Raw genomic sequence first — 15,518 nt, forward strand, 5'->3', positions numbered from 1 at the left:
TCTTCCTGACAAGGCTAAGGCAAATTGCTTCCTGGGAGGGGAAGGCAGGGCCAGACCTTAGTGAGAACTTCCTGGCCCCAAATTTGTATGGGGTGCAGAAACACTGGAGAGGGCGGAGCACAGGGCCCTCCTCCCAACTTAATAGTAGGGGTGTCCCCAGCAGAGGGCACCTGGGGGCCACATAGACAGGGGAGGCCCAAGCAACCTTCTCGACCTCAAAGCAGCCAGGTAGAACACAGGACCACTGGCAAGGGGCTAGGGGCCACACCCTTTCTGTTAACACAGGCCTGAGGTCTTCAAAGTGACCTAGGGAGAGCTCAAATCACAGGGTCTGATCCCTCTACTACACTGGAGTCTGACGACCCTCACCTCAACCCCCAACTTCCCTCCTCCAGAACATGCTGCCCCAACCACCGCTTTGAGGCCCACAGCCCTGTGGCCTGAGGCCCAGGGTCCTGTCCACCCTCCTTTCCTGATGACTGGAGAGTATCAGACCCTGGTTCCATAGGTTGGACCCTATGGGCCTGAAAGTCACACAGAACCCCACTCTCTGACCCTCTGACCCAGTGGCCCTGGCCAGACCTGCTTCTTCTCTTAGAGCAGTGAAAGGTAGCCAAATAGCCTGGAGAAAATGGCAGAATGAATACACAAGGATGGCTGGATGAAGAGTGAACTAACGAAGAGACACAAGGGCAACAGAACACAACCCACCCCCAGCTACACATGGGAGATGAGGGGATGCCTAAAGGAGCAAAGGCCAGGGGATCAATGATAGAAATTAACACAACGAACTGTAGAACAAGGGGAGCAAGGGCGGCGGTCGTGTCCGGGGCAGGTGGGAAGCAAGCATAGAGATGAGTCGGCTGAGGCTGTGGGATCATTTATTAGGGCTGCGTCCAACCAAGCTGCAGCGCCAACCTGGGCGGGAGCCCAGCGTCCCCGGGAGGCGCAGGGGGTGGAGGAGGGGAGAAAGCGCGGAAGGACCCGCCGCCCCCGGCTCGGCCACGTCTCGTCTAGGTCCCTGTAGTGGTTCGGCATTCAGGTGAGTGAGGTGTCGTCGTCGCTGCCCTCACCGCCCGCGCCTCCCACGCGCTCCTCCCGACTCTCTGCCACCGCGCTCTCATCGATGTTTTCCAGCGAGTCCGCGTGCTGCACGGACAGCTCCGACAGCGGCAGGCTCGGCAGCTGGCTCTGCTCCGGGTGCAGCCACGGCTTGAAGTGCGGCTGATGCTTCTGCTTCCACTCAGGGTACTTGACGCACGCCTTGTACATCTTTTTCATGGCCTGTGGACCCGCCGCACCACCGAGTCAGGGTGAAGTGACACAGGGCTAAGTCCTGCCCATGGCCCCTCCAGCCCCCTCCACAGGCTCAGGCCCCAGCTCCCAGCGTCCTCATTCTTGCCCCCGTTTCATAACTCCGCCTCTCAGCCCTAACTCCGCCCCTGACTCCCAGTCCCATCCCCTCAGCTGAAACCCTCTCAGCCAGCCTCCTTACCCCCAAAGACCCAGTCCACTCACCTTGGGAGCCAGGAACTGAGAAGACTTATTCACCACCCACTTGGGTAAAGAGCCTATGAGGGTAGGGAAAGGTAGTGAGGAGAAAAGGAAGAAGCAGCCACAGGGACCCAGCCCCCTCCCTCTAGCCTGGGGTTTCCAGGGAGGCCAACCTCTTCTCCATGGGGGTGAGGGGTAAGCAAGTCCTATAAGACTTCATCATCCTCACTCCCTCTTTCCACCTCAGACCAAGGTCATCAGGCTCAAGGTCTGTGTGCTCCCCCCATCCTCTCCCCACTGCTGAGCCCCAGAGGGCTGCATGGAAGAAAATCACAGGGTCTTAGGTAACCACAGGCTACACGTGTTGAAATCCTGACACAACAAACTCCAGGCCGCCGCCTCCCCTCCACTGACACTGACACCCCTTCTCATGCCCAACCCCTCTATGGTGAATGGCCCTGATGCTCGGCCCCTCCTCTGCCTGTCTTTCCAAGTCCCTTGCCCCAAGAAGCCTAGCTACTACACAGGCCTCTTGGCCAAGTACCCCAGCCTGGCCTGACCTGGAATCCACAGCCCAGCTCTCCACCCTCATTCCCAAGTGTCTGCTCTGCCTCTGCCACCCAACACACTCACTCAATGCGATGCTGAGGAACCCTGGGCCTGGACCACTGGGCCCCTGAGAGGACTCAGGGCACAACCATCAAAGGTGCTCAAGGCTTACCCATCCTCCAGTCATTCATCCGTTCACTCACTCACTCTACATTCACTCAGTGATACCCACACTGACTCAGAGAAGAACTCACTGTCTGGGGGGCCCACCAGTGTGCCCTGTGCTCTGCTAGAGGGGGATGGGTCCACAGAGCGGGGAGCCAGGGATAGAGGAGGTGACACCTGAAGAGCCCTGGGGGAATGAGTAAGGGAGGAGAGGTGTTTCCAGGCTGAGGGACAGGGCTACCTAGACAGGGAGGTGGGAATATGTAAAATGTGTGAGGAAGGACTGGGAAACCCGAGGAGGGGGCTTAGATGCCACTTGGAGGGCAATGGAAAGTCACAGGAGAATTTTACGCAGAAGAGAGTCATGAGGAAATAAGTGTCTTTGGAAAAATCCCTCTGGTAACTGTCTGGTCAGACAAGGTGGCTTAGTATGGAGAGAAATGACAGATTCAGGAGCTTTTTAGGAGGTAGAATCAATAAGAATTGGTGACTAGATTTGGAAGCTGAGAAGAGGGAGCCCCAGATGGCCCCCGGGTTCTTGGCAGGAGTAAGTAGAAGGGAGACTTAGGAGAAGGAGTCAGTCAGGAGGTGAGTCGGCCAGTTGGGTATCGGATACATGAGTCCCAGGTCCTAGAAGACACCCCGAGGGCCCGTCCAGGAGTCCAGTGGCCTCAGGGGTCTGGATCTCAGCAGAGAGACTGGCATGTGGCCAGCTGGCCACAGAAGCCTTGGGGTTAGCTGAGCCCTCCCAAGGGAAAGAGGACTGAGGCCTGGAAAACCCAGGTCTCCGGGATGGACAGAGAATAGGAGCCAGCAAGACAGACAGAGTGGGAGCAGCCAGTGAGCAGGGAGCAAGTCAGAGCACAGGGGTGTGGGCACCCAACAGGAGAGCTCCGAGCTTCGTCGTGAAGCAATGGCAACCACCTCAGCCCTTGCTTTTCAAACCATGGTGAAGTCTCAGATGAGACTTGTTTCAAATGTTTTGGGTGAATATGCCCTAAAATACAAAACAGCTCCTTACAGAAGCCCTTCTGGATCCCAAGTAGATCAAGCGCCATCCCCGGTGGTATAGGGAAGGATCCCACAACAGGCTGCCAGGGCCAAGCCCTCACCTTTGGGGTCCACCTGGGCCAGGTAGGTGATGACGCAGCTCTTGGGCCCCGTGCTCTGGATGAGGTAGCCCGTCTGGATGGACACAGCTCGGACCAAGTCTTTCCGAGGTGGGTATTTCTGGGGATGGAAGGCACAGGAAGGTAAGACGCAGGGTAGGGGCAAAGGAGAAGGTGTCTTTGTGAGTACACACACACACACACACACTCACTCTCTCTCTCTCTCACACTCTTAGTTCATATCCCCTTGGTGTCAACTCCAGGCAGGACTGATGCTGGAATGAGGAGAAAGGGAAGAATCAGACTAGGTTATCCTTGCCCCTCTTAAGCCTTCTCTGTTGCCCTCCAGAAAGAGCTGTCTGGGGTCAGGGTTCATGAGCACACACGGGTGCATACATACACACAAACACACTCTCTCATCCTTGCCCAGGCCTGCTATACCTGCCTGTCATGGAGATCAAGGCAGCCCAGCCTCATGGAGGGCCAGGGGACCCTGTCCTCCTTTCCCCTTTCCCAGCCAGACCATGCCAGAGCCCAACCCACAGGAGCAAGCCCATCCCACCCATCTGCCCACAGTGATGGCCCACAGTACACGCTCCTCATCTGCTAGAGAGCCCCAGCGGGGAGACAGGAACCACTATTTTTACTAAATAAGAAAGAAACTGAGGGCCCGAGGATTTCACACCTGGCCTGCAGTCACAAGGAAGTCATGGTGGTAACCAGGGGCCTCTCCCGGGCTAAGCCTGCCGGCCCAGCCTTACTGGCACCTTCCCCTGCCCACCCAGCAGGGAAGGCAGGTGGACTCACGGGATGCTTGACTGAGTAGTTCATAATGATGTAATCAGTGCCCATGGGAAGCCAGGAGCGGAGGGTGATGACATCACGGTTCTTCAGGGGCTTTGGACACCTCCCTGTGGAGGGCAAGGGACAGTCAGCCAGACCACTGGCCTGTCTGCCTGCAAAGGAGGGCACGGCAGGGGCCAGACACAGGAATACCTAAGTAACTGCCAGCTCCCCTGGTCTAAGCAGGACGCCCCCCACACCAGAACATAGCCCCAAAGCAGGAACTAAGGACAAGCCATCCCTGCTCCTCACCACCGCACACAGCCCTTACCGTGCTGGCCTGGCCTGTTTGTACATGTGAGTACATAGGAAAACACGGTATTATTCTCATGTGTGTACATGAAAATGTGTGACTGTGAGTATGTGGCCTGTGGCTGTGGTTATATACATGTGTGCACGTGTTGGTGTGGAATGGGTACACATGAATGTGGGAGTGCATATGTGTGTGTGAGTTGTGTGTGTGTGTGTGTGTGTGTGTGCACATGCAAGCACGCCCAAGTGTCTGGGACTGGACAGGGATGTGAGAAAGGTCAGCTCGACATCTCAGCACTCAGGTCTCTCAGCATCCTGGCCATGGAGCAACCACAAGGAGGGAAGGTGGGAGGAGAAGGCTCAGCTGGAGGCTGGAGGAGGCTGGGAAAAAGCGCTTGGGCCTGCTCACAAGAGTAATAGCCCACATCAGCGTTCACTGTCAAGCGGGCAATGTCGAAAGTCTCAATGACGTTGCTATCCCACTTCTTTCGGTATTCAATGTCATGTAGTACATCGTAGAGTGTCTCAGCTGGCACATCATGGCACTCCATCCGGCACTGCAAACAGACACATAGGTTGTCAGGGTCACACAGGGCTCGAAGCCCTGGCCAAGGGACTGGAGGGCGGGGAGAAAGAGAAGGAGGACAGAGAGAAACAGCAACCTCTGAAGCCAGCATGGGCTCACCACTTGCCTTAAGCCCTACTCAGCCCTTCCAGAAGCCATCTGTGCCAGGCGATAGCCACCCTATATCCAGAGACTATCTCCTCAATCTCAGTCCCCATTCGTTCCAGTCTCCTCCTCCAGGAAGCCTTCCTGAATTGCACAGCCAGACCTTCTGGATTCCCATACATTGAGTGTCTATATTTGTGCCCTCCCAGACCCCTGAATTTCATGATTAGAGTCTCACAGTTCATTCGGCACAGAGCCTGGTATGGGTACATGTTAAATGAAACGAAAGCATGAATGAACAAACACATGCCTAAATGGACGATTTCTTTCCTCTGTGGTACTCATCACCTGGCCACACCACTGTCCTCCTCCCTCCCCCCCCTTTTTTTTTTAATCAATAAGCATCTTTGGGTTTCTTACTATTCATTAGCCTTGTCCTCAAAGAGCTTTCCATCTAGGAGAGAAAAGAGCCAAGGATACCGTTTGAAAAATGTAACCCTCACGACAACTCTGCCAGACAAGAAATCCAAGGAGGAACTTGCCCAAGGCCACCCAGCTGGTAAGTAGCAGCAATGGGATTTTACCCAGATCACATGTCTGGAAAGAGAGTAAAAACAGAACCAGGTTTTGCTAGATTTACACGCAGCAAGATGAAACTCAATCCATAGCCTTGTTCTGTGATCTTTTTTCACCAAGAGCCCAAACCCCAAGATGGAGTTCCCCTCAGCAAACGGACAAGTGTTCTTGCATAGTTCAAAAAGGTCTCCAAGAACTGGGTGTTCAGACAGTGCCAAGGGAAGTGCACACATTGCTTTCTACTAAAAAGGAGATACATGCAACCATCGGAGGGAGGGATCATGTTGTCTTCCCTCTAATCTTCGGTTAGGCCTTGGCACCACTAACCATGATGAGAGGCCATGGGAAAGACACATCGCTACCTTTTGGGTATCCTAGGCACCAGTGAACTCATCAAGACTTGGATATACTGCACTTTACAAAAAATACAGAGGACAGAGGTACAAGCGAAGTGTTACCATGAGAATACAACCAGACAAAGCCAGATGGTGAGACACTCTGCAGGGTTACTTGTCCAGTCTCTTCTACAGATCAATGTCATAAGGAACTAGGCTAGACGGAGAGGCTTACAGGACACAACAAGCAGATAGAAAGTGTGGCACTGGATTGCATACTGACTTGGACACAACAGCTACATATAAAGGACATATTTGGGACAACTGGAGAAGTGTGAATATGATCTGAGTATTAGATGTGCTGAAAACTTACTGAAACAAAATGGCAGAGATTACTGCCTTAAAAAAACAAGGAGATTGCAAAATGAAACGCACAGTATAATCTCATTTCGGATAGGGAGAATATACGCACAGAAAAAGCTCAGGAAGCACAACCACTAAGCTGCTAACAGTGTGGATCTCTAAATGATGAGAATATGATGGTTTTATTTTCTTTTTGCTGCTGTAGTTCTAATTTTCTAAAATGTATAGTATTGCTTCTGCAATAATGAAAAACATTAAATAAAAAGATTCCCCAGAGATACTGAGAGGTGTACTCACCACATGCCAGGTAGAACCCTAAGTGCTTTATACACATGACAGCACTTTATTCTTACAGCAAGGCTAAGATATTAGCCCAATTTTAGAATTAAGAAAACTGAAGTTCAAGGACAGAGGCCAGTCAGCAAAGACACATGTGACCCTGAGCAAGTCACCCTCCTCTGTTTGCTTTCCAGCTGCTCCATGAGAGGGTATGACTAGATCCAATCATTGAACAGCCCCCAATGCCAGCTCTGTGTGGAGCACAGAAGAGTCAGAGATGAATCTGGGGCCTTTCCTTGAGGGGCTCCCAGGTGAGAGAGCCCCTCAACGGCCCAGTGAGGGCACAGAGGAGGGGGTCAGCTCTGTGGGGTGGATGGGGAGTCAGTCTTCGCGGAGAAGCTCAGTATGGAAGGTAGATGCGCACCAAGTGGCCCTGGCAGAGAGAACAGCCAGGGAATAGGCGCAGACGCAGATGAGAGTGTGGCCTGTACAGAAGCTGAATGCGTTCCATCTGCTCCAGTTCCCATGGTGTGGTGTAGCCTAATACTCAAAAGGACCTGGTTCCAGGTCTTCTTAGGGAAATACGTGTTACCTGGGGCTGGGTCAGAGTAAGTGTAAGATGAGCCGGGAACATCTTATTACACCAGGAAGTAAGGATCACACACAGAAAGCTAGGAACCTTGCTCTGCAGACACAGGAGCCAACGGGAAGAGCTCCCACTGGCTTGGGGACCAACTCATCAGTGTCTGCCCAGGGCATTCCCAGTTTTCGCACTGAAAATCCACATCCTGGTAAACCCCTCCGACCCAGCACACTAGGACCGTGGGCCACCTACCACAGAATAAAGCTGGGACAAGCCACGTATTAAAATAAATAATGATAGTAACAGGTGATATTCCACTGAATAAAATAGGAAATCAAAGTATATACAGGTATGAATAAATAAATTGAATGTTTACCAAAGAATAGGTATTTACATAGTTTCAAACTAATTTCCTGTCAAATATTTATTAATTACAAAGGGAAAATGAGTCATTGCACAGTAGAGAAGCCGGGCAGGTAGCACCTTCATCAAATGATCAAAGTAAACATCATTAGTAAGGGGACAAGTGACAACTGGATGCTACCTGATTGGATACAAAGAAAAGAACACAGGCATCATTTATTGATATTTCTGCCAAACATGCATTACCCAAATCTAATCAAAAGAAAAATCAGACAACCTTAAGATGAGGAACTTTTACAAAATAGCTGACCTCTAAGTGTCAGGGTCGTGAGAGTCAAGAAAAGAAAGACTCAGGAACAACATCAGATTGAAGGAGACTAACGAAACACGAGTGAGCAGATGAATGAATGATTACACCAAGGGATGGGAGGGACACGATGAAAGGGCACGAGAGAAGACAGCAGAGGCCAGATGTGGCATCAACAGGAGCGTCCAGACAAACTTCTATTCAGCACCCACGTGGAGGGCAGGGTGCTGCACCAGACATTCAATATACACTCACTCCTCACCCCAAACTTAGGAGCTGGTATAGTGCCTGTGATGCAAAATAGAAAACCGAGGCTCAGGAAAGTAAGCAACCAGCCCCAATTGGGCAGTCAGAAAGCGGCTGAGCAGAGACGCAAAACCAGATCTTCCTATACTCCTAACCATCAAGGGGCACCCAAGTGTGGCTTTTGAGGAAACCAGAACTTCTCTAAATCCAAGCTGGGTTGGTTTGGCTTTGCAAGTCCTCAAACGTGCTACCTGGTCAGTAAGTTATGGAGGGGCAGGGACAACAGGACTGTGCTCTGTAGGTCAGCGTCCGACCTGGGAATGCTGTTCCCGCAGGCCAGCCTCAGTGCCCCGGGACCTGGCTGCACTCATGGCTGGGTGCACTCTGGGAAGGGGCCCACACTGCCCATTCCCCTTGGGCCTCCTGGATCAGGGTTGTTGTGGCTTGAGGACCAAGGGGCTCCCTCTGACACAGCCGACAGTTTGTGGAGCACACAGAGCCCCAAGACAGACCAGGTGCCCACTGAGTGTAGACTCTGCATCACATTTTATCTTCAAGATAAAGAGGGAAACTTCAAAGGTTTCCCAGCTCATGGCACTCTTGGGGAGGAAGGCCAGCAGCGCAGCACTGAGGGGAGGAGGGCGCTGGGAAGGTGAGAACGCTGGCTGAGGTGCTGAGGTCTGGGTGGTGGGTCCTGAGAGCAGAGTGTCCTCAGGCCGTGTGGCAGCAGGCCTGGCTCCAAGCCAGGCTCTTTCCACAGCCCCAGGAGGCAGTGCAGCTGCTCCAAGACGGGTAAATTACACCTAGCATTGTTCCTGCCCCACCAGCCGCCACAACAGCAAGGTGTAATTCTAAGAGGCTTTAGGAGGCATGAGTGGGGGTGGGGGTGAGTCATCGGAAAGTACCTGGTGGGCTAGCCTGTGACCAGAACCCACATCCATTGGGCCCTGGGCACGTTAGCCACTTCAACTGGACACCTGGGTGCTCCCCCTGGAAACCAGAACTGAAGCAGGGGCAAGGCAGGGGTTGCTCAGCCAAGGAGCCATGCTGGGCTGCAAAGTCCTTAAAGCCTGATTACTACAGAGAGCCTGACACACAGACATTTCACAGTTGAGAAAACAGGCCCAGAGAGAGCAAGTGCCACCAGAGAAACCACAGAGGACTATAATGTGACACCGGTCCTGTACTCTCTCTAGACCCCATGAGGTGGAGAACTGGGATTTCCTAGAGCCCTGGGCCCATCACCGCCCCCCCAGAATGCCAAGTTCCACTGAGCCATGGTCAGAAGGGACTCAACAATCAAGGAAGGCCATCATGGGAGACTCCTGGAGCCAATCCCATACTCCAATCCCAGCTCCTCCCTGTGGGCACAAGGTTTAACTTTCCTGAGTCTCGGTTTCCTCATAGTGACAAATGGGGATACTAATAGTACCTATCTCATGGATATGCTGTGATTACATTAAATGAGGTAATGCACAAAACATGCCTGGCACATAGCAAATACTCAAAAAAAAAAACGTAGCTATTGCTTCTCCAGCAGGCGTCCTCAAGCATCCATTCACTCTTCCACAGGTCAAGACCGGGTCACATTTGCAGGCGCTTCCTTATATTTTATTCCGTAGGCACCACTCTTGCCTCACCCTGGCCCTGCCCTTCCATCCATCCATTCACCACTTTCTGGAGTCTGCTGTGTGCCAGGCCTCCAGGGACCCAGAGGCGAACCAGACGCGGGGCCAAGTCAAGCGCAAGCGGGTAGTAGGAGACATAGGGACACAAAATCCCAGTAGGGAATGAGCAAGGTGGGGGGCGGGGGGCAATGAGGGCAAGGGAACTGCGGGAATAGAGAGTGGTAAAACTTAAAAGAAGGAGCTGAACTGCTGCAGGGGGAGAGAGCATTTCAGGCCGAGGGACTGGTGGGTTCAACGGCCGGGAGGCTCAAATAAATATGTACAGAGCAGGGCTCCATGCCCAACCTGTCTCTCTCTACTCCTCTCCTCTCCCCCATCCGTTTGCCAGTGCTTCTTTGGAGGTTTCCCAATGCTCAGCAGCAGAGGAGATAAGTGGTGGGGGGAGGGGCAGCAGCACCTCCCAGGACCCAGGGAGATGGTGGACCCGAGATAGGAGGAAAGAAGTCAAGTCTATCTACTCCGTGGGACTGTGGTGTGGCCTTGAGGGCCAAAGGCCAGGGCGAACTGATTCACAGACAGATGAACCCAAGTCTGGCCCTCACCAGGAGACCTCACACAGCAGGTCTCCAATACTTTGCCCAGGGGATGCGTGGGGCACAAGGATTACCCCAAAGTTCCAAGGGCCCAGGAGGTGATCTCTTTCACCACTACTCTTTAGATTGCTGCGCGGAAAACAGAGGTCCAGAGAGTTACAATGACTGACCAGGGCCACATGGCTGACTGTGGTGGGGCAGAGAACCAGAGCCTGAGTGATCCTGACCCCAGTGTCAGGATTTGCTGCTCCTTTCACCAAGGGGCAGGACTGGCCCAGCTAAAACTAGCACGCTGGCAACTGGAGACTGTCTTAGTTAATTGATGGTTACTCTGCAGCGCTTGTTGGATTCAGAGGGCTTGCTGACCAGGGAGACAAAGCTCAGAGATTCTTCCACTGAATGAGGCCACACTGGACTCAAAGGCAGGGCCACACTTCCCCAACACCCAGCGCTGCAGCGCTGCATATGGAAGCCCCTCTGAGAATCTTCTGGCCATGGCATTGCCCACGAGACCCAGTCGGGACCCACAGGCTCACAGTTTACTCAGCAGTTCCAGGGACCATCTGGGTCAGACAGGCCTCTGCCCGGGCCGCGTCCTGCCTGGGTGGCTTTGGCTTGGGCAAAGGACTTCAGCACTGAGTCCCAGTATCTTCATGTGTCTAACGGAGATAACTTCCCCTCAGAGTGGAGCTGTGAGGATTAAATGAGACTTGTACATAAAACCCCAGCAGCAGCTCCCCCATTCCAGCCCCAGGCCCCAGCAGCTTCCCCAACTTCTCAGCCCTACAGAGGGGAGCACCTTCCTGCTAGTCCCCAAAGGGCAGGGTATAGCGGGACAAGGAAAACAGCTTTAGAACAACAAAATGCCCTGTCCTCTCTCCTCAGGGTGGATGGACAAGGAGGGGAGAGCGGCCCTCTTACACGGGGGCCCTGCACAAATCCCACCTCTCAACACACACACTCCACCCTCACAAGCACAGCCAGACACTGCCCTCCCACATCAGGCCAGGCTGAGAGACGCAGACACCTGCTCCAGTTCTCCTTGCAGGGCCTGCTCACTGCTGCTTGCTGGCTTCTGGGCCCTCGACTCGGGCCCTCGACTCCGCCCCTCCCAAAGCCCACAGGGCCAGCACTGAGACGAGAGGATACACTTCCTGTCCTTATCAGAATGGAGACCCTCAAAGACCTTCCACCATGCCCCCCAAAATCTCCAGAGCAGTTCCAGGGCACTGACACAACGGATCAGGGAAGGCAGGGAAGTGGTGGTACAGGAGGAGAAAGGTATCATTGGTCTGCCATCCCAGGACCTCCCTGCACTGGCTCCTTCCCTATTTTGTCTTCCAACTTCAGCCTGGCTGTGTCCTGTCCAGGCAGCCCGCTCTGTCCCCACATTCTTCAGGTTGGGCTGGGGGACTACCCCTCCCCCCCAGGACCTCTCTCCATCAGCAAGCACTGCAATGCACTGATTTGCCCACAGTGCCGTGGCCCCTTGCTCCTCCCGGCATCCCCTGGGCCTGGCACAGCTTAGTGAAGAACCGTTGCCTGAATGGCAGGACGGACAGGTGAGCCAATGAAGAGGCTGCGCCTGTGGGAGCTTCTCTGACTTTAAGGTGCTGCGTCCACGGTCAGTGGACCTGGTGCTTCTGGGGAATGCAGCAGGAAGAGCCACAGTGAAAAACTCCTGGACTTGTAAAAGTCTCCACGGCCGCTTGAGGCTGATTACTACTTCTGCCGTCACCCTCAGACAGTGGAGTGTAGGGGTAGGAGGTGTCAGAGACAGGTGCCGGGGAGATTCTGGGACTTCGCTGGGAGATCTTTATGAGTTCTGATAGTTAAAGGAAATTAAAATTGTAATGAGGTATCAATTTATACTTCGTAAGTTAACAAAAATACATAAAATACCCACTGCTTGTGAGGTATGGTAAAACCGGTACATGGTGAGTGACAGCAAAAATGTGTCCCACTCAAAAGCAATTTGGCGAATAGTTTTAAAATCATAAAAATGTACATGTTATCTGAATTCCTGGAACCCCAGGACCAGAAATTTATAGTCAGGAAAAAAATACAAAATAAGAAAAAAGTGCTGTTATAATATGCATGACTATATTATTGCATTTGTAATTAGCAAAATATGTTGGAGAACAACCAGCACCAGCAGCAGGGCCTGGCTGGGTTCACAGTGACACATCACCTTGATGATTACTGCCATCTATAGGGGATTGTGGCGTCCCCCGGTGCAGGGACAGGGCGGGGGAGGGGGCGGGGGCGGGGCTGAGCAGGCTCTGAACCCTCAGAACCCAGAGAGGTCAGGTAGGGAGCCGCTGCGGGAAATGATGGTGAATTACTACTTCTGTAGCAATATGAGAAACTTCCACAGGCAATGTTAAATGGACAAAAGGGAATACAAACTTGTACCTGGTCATGTATAATCTATATCCTTAAATGACAGCTAGAAGGAATCAAGGAAAAGTTTTACTTCGGAACTGAGGCTCTGGGTGATTTATTTTTCATTTTTGGATTCTTGTTACTGTTGGCACAATATAGTTTATGTAAGATATAGAAACTATGTATATATTTTTCTAAGTTAAGCGTATTGTCCAGAATCCCCAGGTCCTTGTTCCCTGGACATGGAAGCCTGCACTCAGCTGAGATGGGCCCTGAGGTAGCTCATGCTGATGCTGAGTTACCTTGGAAATGCTCAGTCCTGTGGCTGTGCTGGGAGTGGGGCCTGAGGGGACTCGGGGCCCTTTTACCCTCAGGCCAGGGCACAGGCATGACAACACTGGGCAGTCAGGGCAGGGGCAGAGGGAAGCCAAGGACAAAGGTACAGGCAGGGGTACTTAAGCAGAGTCCTAGAGGACGAAGAGAAGAGCAGATGGCACCCAGATGTAAGGGGGTGGCAGAGGCTCCTAGCAGAGGTGCTGGCATGAGCCTGGATACTGGAAACGGCCTAGATGGGCTGAGGGAAGGAGAGTGCTCGTGCAGTTCCACGAGGTAACCTGAGTGAACAAGGATGGAGGCAGAGGAAATGGAGCTGTCCCTTGGGTATCTAAGACTGTTCATCCATTCATCCATTCAGCAAACGTGAATGTGTGCCAGTTCTGTGCCAGGCTCTGTGTCAGGGGCTTTGCAAATTCAGCTACTCTCATCCTCTCAGTTACCTGGAAGGGAAGATTATGCCCATCTGTAAATGGTGGCTCAGGAAGGTGAAGTGGAGGAACCAACCTGGAACCCACTGGGGCCCAAAGTCCACCCCTCAGGCTGTTCCCCAAGAACCAGCCTGTCCTCTGTGGAGGGCCCCAGAAATCCCAGGTGGGCCAGCACCTGGCCAGGGGAGGACTGTTTCTGGGGGGTCCACACTAGGGACTGGAGCTATTGGGGCTCGCTCTGCCTGCAGAGAGGGGAGCTCTAAGGACACAGCGAGCACATGTGGTGTGGTGGGCCCAACGCAGGGTCTCCTTCCCCTACCTTCGGGCTCAGTATTCCCATCTGCAAAATGACCAGACAAGCCCTAAAGAGAAGGGGTTCTAAAACCAGATACCCCCAACTCATCTTCTCCCCAAAGCGGGGCACCCCTGAGACTGTGGTGGGGAGTGGCAGTGCTGCCACGCCTCCCTTAGACAGAGCTCCCCGTCTGCTTAGGCAGACCAAGCTGGGCCCTTTAGCTCTCTGTCGGGGCTAAATGACTCATCCCTGCCTGGCCTCCTTCTTCTCCTCCCCCTAGTCTCCAGCAGCCTCCCTAGACGCCCCCACCCCCACCCCCAGGCTCCAGAGCAGCAGGCTCTGCAGCAGCGAGGAATATCCTGCTGACGTCTCAGAACCTGACCTCCTGATCTGGAGCTCCCGCCGCTCTGCTCCAGCTCTGGGGGAGGCGGGGGAGCCAGACAGAGAAGAGCAAGCTGAGGAGAGAAAGAGAGTGGGTGGGCATGGGAGGAAAGGGAGGGGGTGTCGGGAGACCAGTGAGACCCGGCAGGGCCAGGGCTGACACACAGACATCAAGACAAAGACAAATTGGATAAACATCCCCCAGAGCAGCAGGGACCACGAGTAGTCTGATGGCCCCCAAGCTCTCTAGTAAGTTCCAGGCTGTGTCTTCAACAGCCTCCTAGGCATCATCCCCTGGATAGACGGCCCACAGGCCTCACACACTCTCATGTTCACCGCTGCTGTATTGTCCACCTCCCGTGCCACGCCCCTCTGCTCTGCTCCTGTGCCTGGAACCTGGGCTGGGTCTGGATGTGTCCCTCATTCCCACCCCTGGGACTCTGCTCAGCCAGGACCTTCCCAATAGCTCCTCTTTGCCAACCCCAGGAAAGCCTCACCATCCGTGCCTGGACTGCTGCAGCCACATCCTCATCTCTGGTCTCCTGGCTCCCAGGCCAATCTGTCCCCGCAGCCAGAGAGCTTCCTGAAACCCAGAGCTGATGATGGCACTGCCCAGCTTGGGAGCCTCTGCGGCCTCTCTCTCTGCCTTTCGTCAAATCCTAACTCCAAAACCTCCTCCTCACTCTGGCTCTGCCTCCACTCCTTCCTTCCCCTCAGCCCACACCCCTGCCCCAGAAGTCTAGCTCCCCGAAGGACTCACCCAGACCATCTCAGCTTGCTGCCTCCCTCCTTCCTGCTGGCCCCCAGAGCAGCCCCAACCATGCTGGCAGCCCCTCGCCTCCCTCCCTCCGCCTGCGTTCTCATGGAGGGCTGATGCTGTCCCCACTGGTCTGCCCACTAAGCCTTGGTCTGATCCGTCTCCAGGTCCCCGAGCAGCAGCACAGTGGCCGGCAGAGTGGGTGGGAGGCATGAGAAGAAATTTATTGAACGAATAAACAACTGGGACAAAACAAAAATGGAGGAAAAGGAACAAGTAGTAACATAAAAGAAGAGGTAGTAACCCTCAGAGATCGGAATAGAAAACACATCCTAAGGGGAAACTCTGAGACCCACAGATAGGCCCAGAGGCCAGGCCAGGAGGCTGGATGGAGGCAGGGAACCATGGCAGAGGCAGAGCTGAGCTGATCAGGGCGGGGCAGGAGCCAGCAGAAGACAGCTGAGGAGACATAATTGGATCAGAGACAACTTTGCTGCAGTGAGGGGGTGTGACTCAGAGTAATGCCAGACACAGAAACACACACAGTGTCTCACACTCAGAGGCACAGACACACAACCTTC

General features: G+C 53.6%; 1 protein-coding gene across 5 annotated transcripts in view; it reads right to left on the reverse strand.

Annotated features, from left to right (window-relative positions):
- Window positions 1–861: 861 nt before the first annotated feature.
- The window catches only part of STARD10 (StAR related lipid transfer domain containing 10), a 49,140-nt gene continuing 34,483 nt past the window's right edge, over window positions 862–15,518 (reverse strand). For 3 of the 5 annotated variants that reach the window (XM_081065001.1, XM_081065003.1, XM_081065002.1), the window contains 5 exons: window positions 4,822–4,969; window positions 4,125–4,228; window positions 3,321–3,438; window positions 1,519–1,571; window positions 866–1,284 (listed from right to left, as the gene is read on the reverse strand). In XM_081065001.1, the coding sequence (XP_080921127.1) occupies window positions 1,039–1,284; window positions 1,519–1,571; window positions 3,321–3,438; window positions 4,125–4,228; window positions 4,822–4,969 (669 nt within the window). In that variant the 3' untranslated portion in view covers window positions 866–1,038. Of the gene's footprint in view, window positions 1,285–1,518; window positions 1,572–3,320; window positions 3,439–4,124; window positions 4,229–4,821; window positions 4,970–15,518 lie in introns of all 5 variants that reach the window. The other 2 variants (XM_081065000.1, XM_081064999.1) reach the window with 2 other exon arrangements.

Source organism: Rhinolophus hipposideros (assembly GCF_964194185.1).
Source record: "Rhinolophus hipposideros genome assembly, chromosome: 10".
NCBI classification, from domain to species: domain Eukaryota; kingdom Metazoa; phylum Chordata; class Mammalia; order Chiroptera; family Rhinolophidae; genus Rhinolophus; species Rhinolophus hipposideros.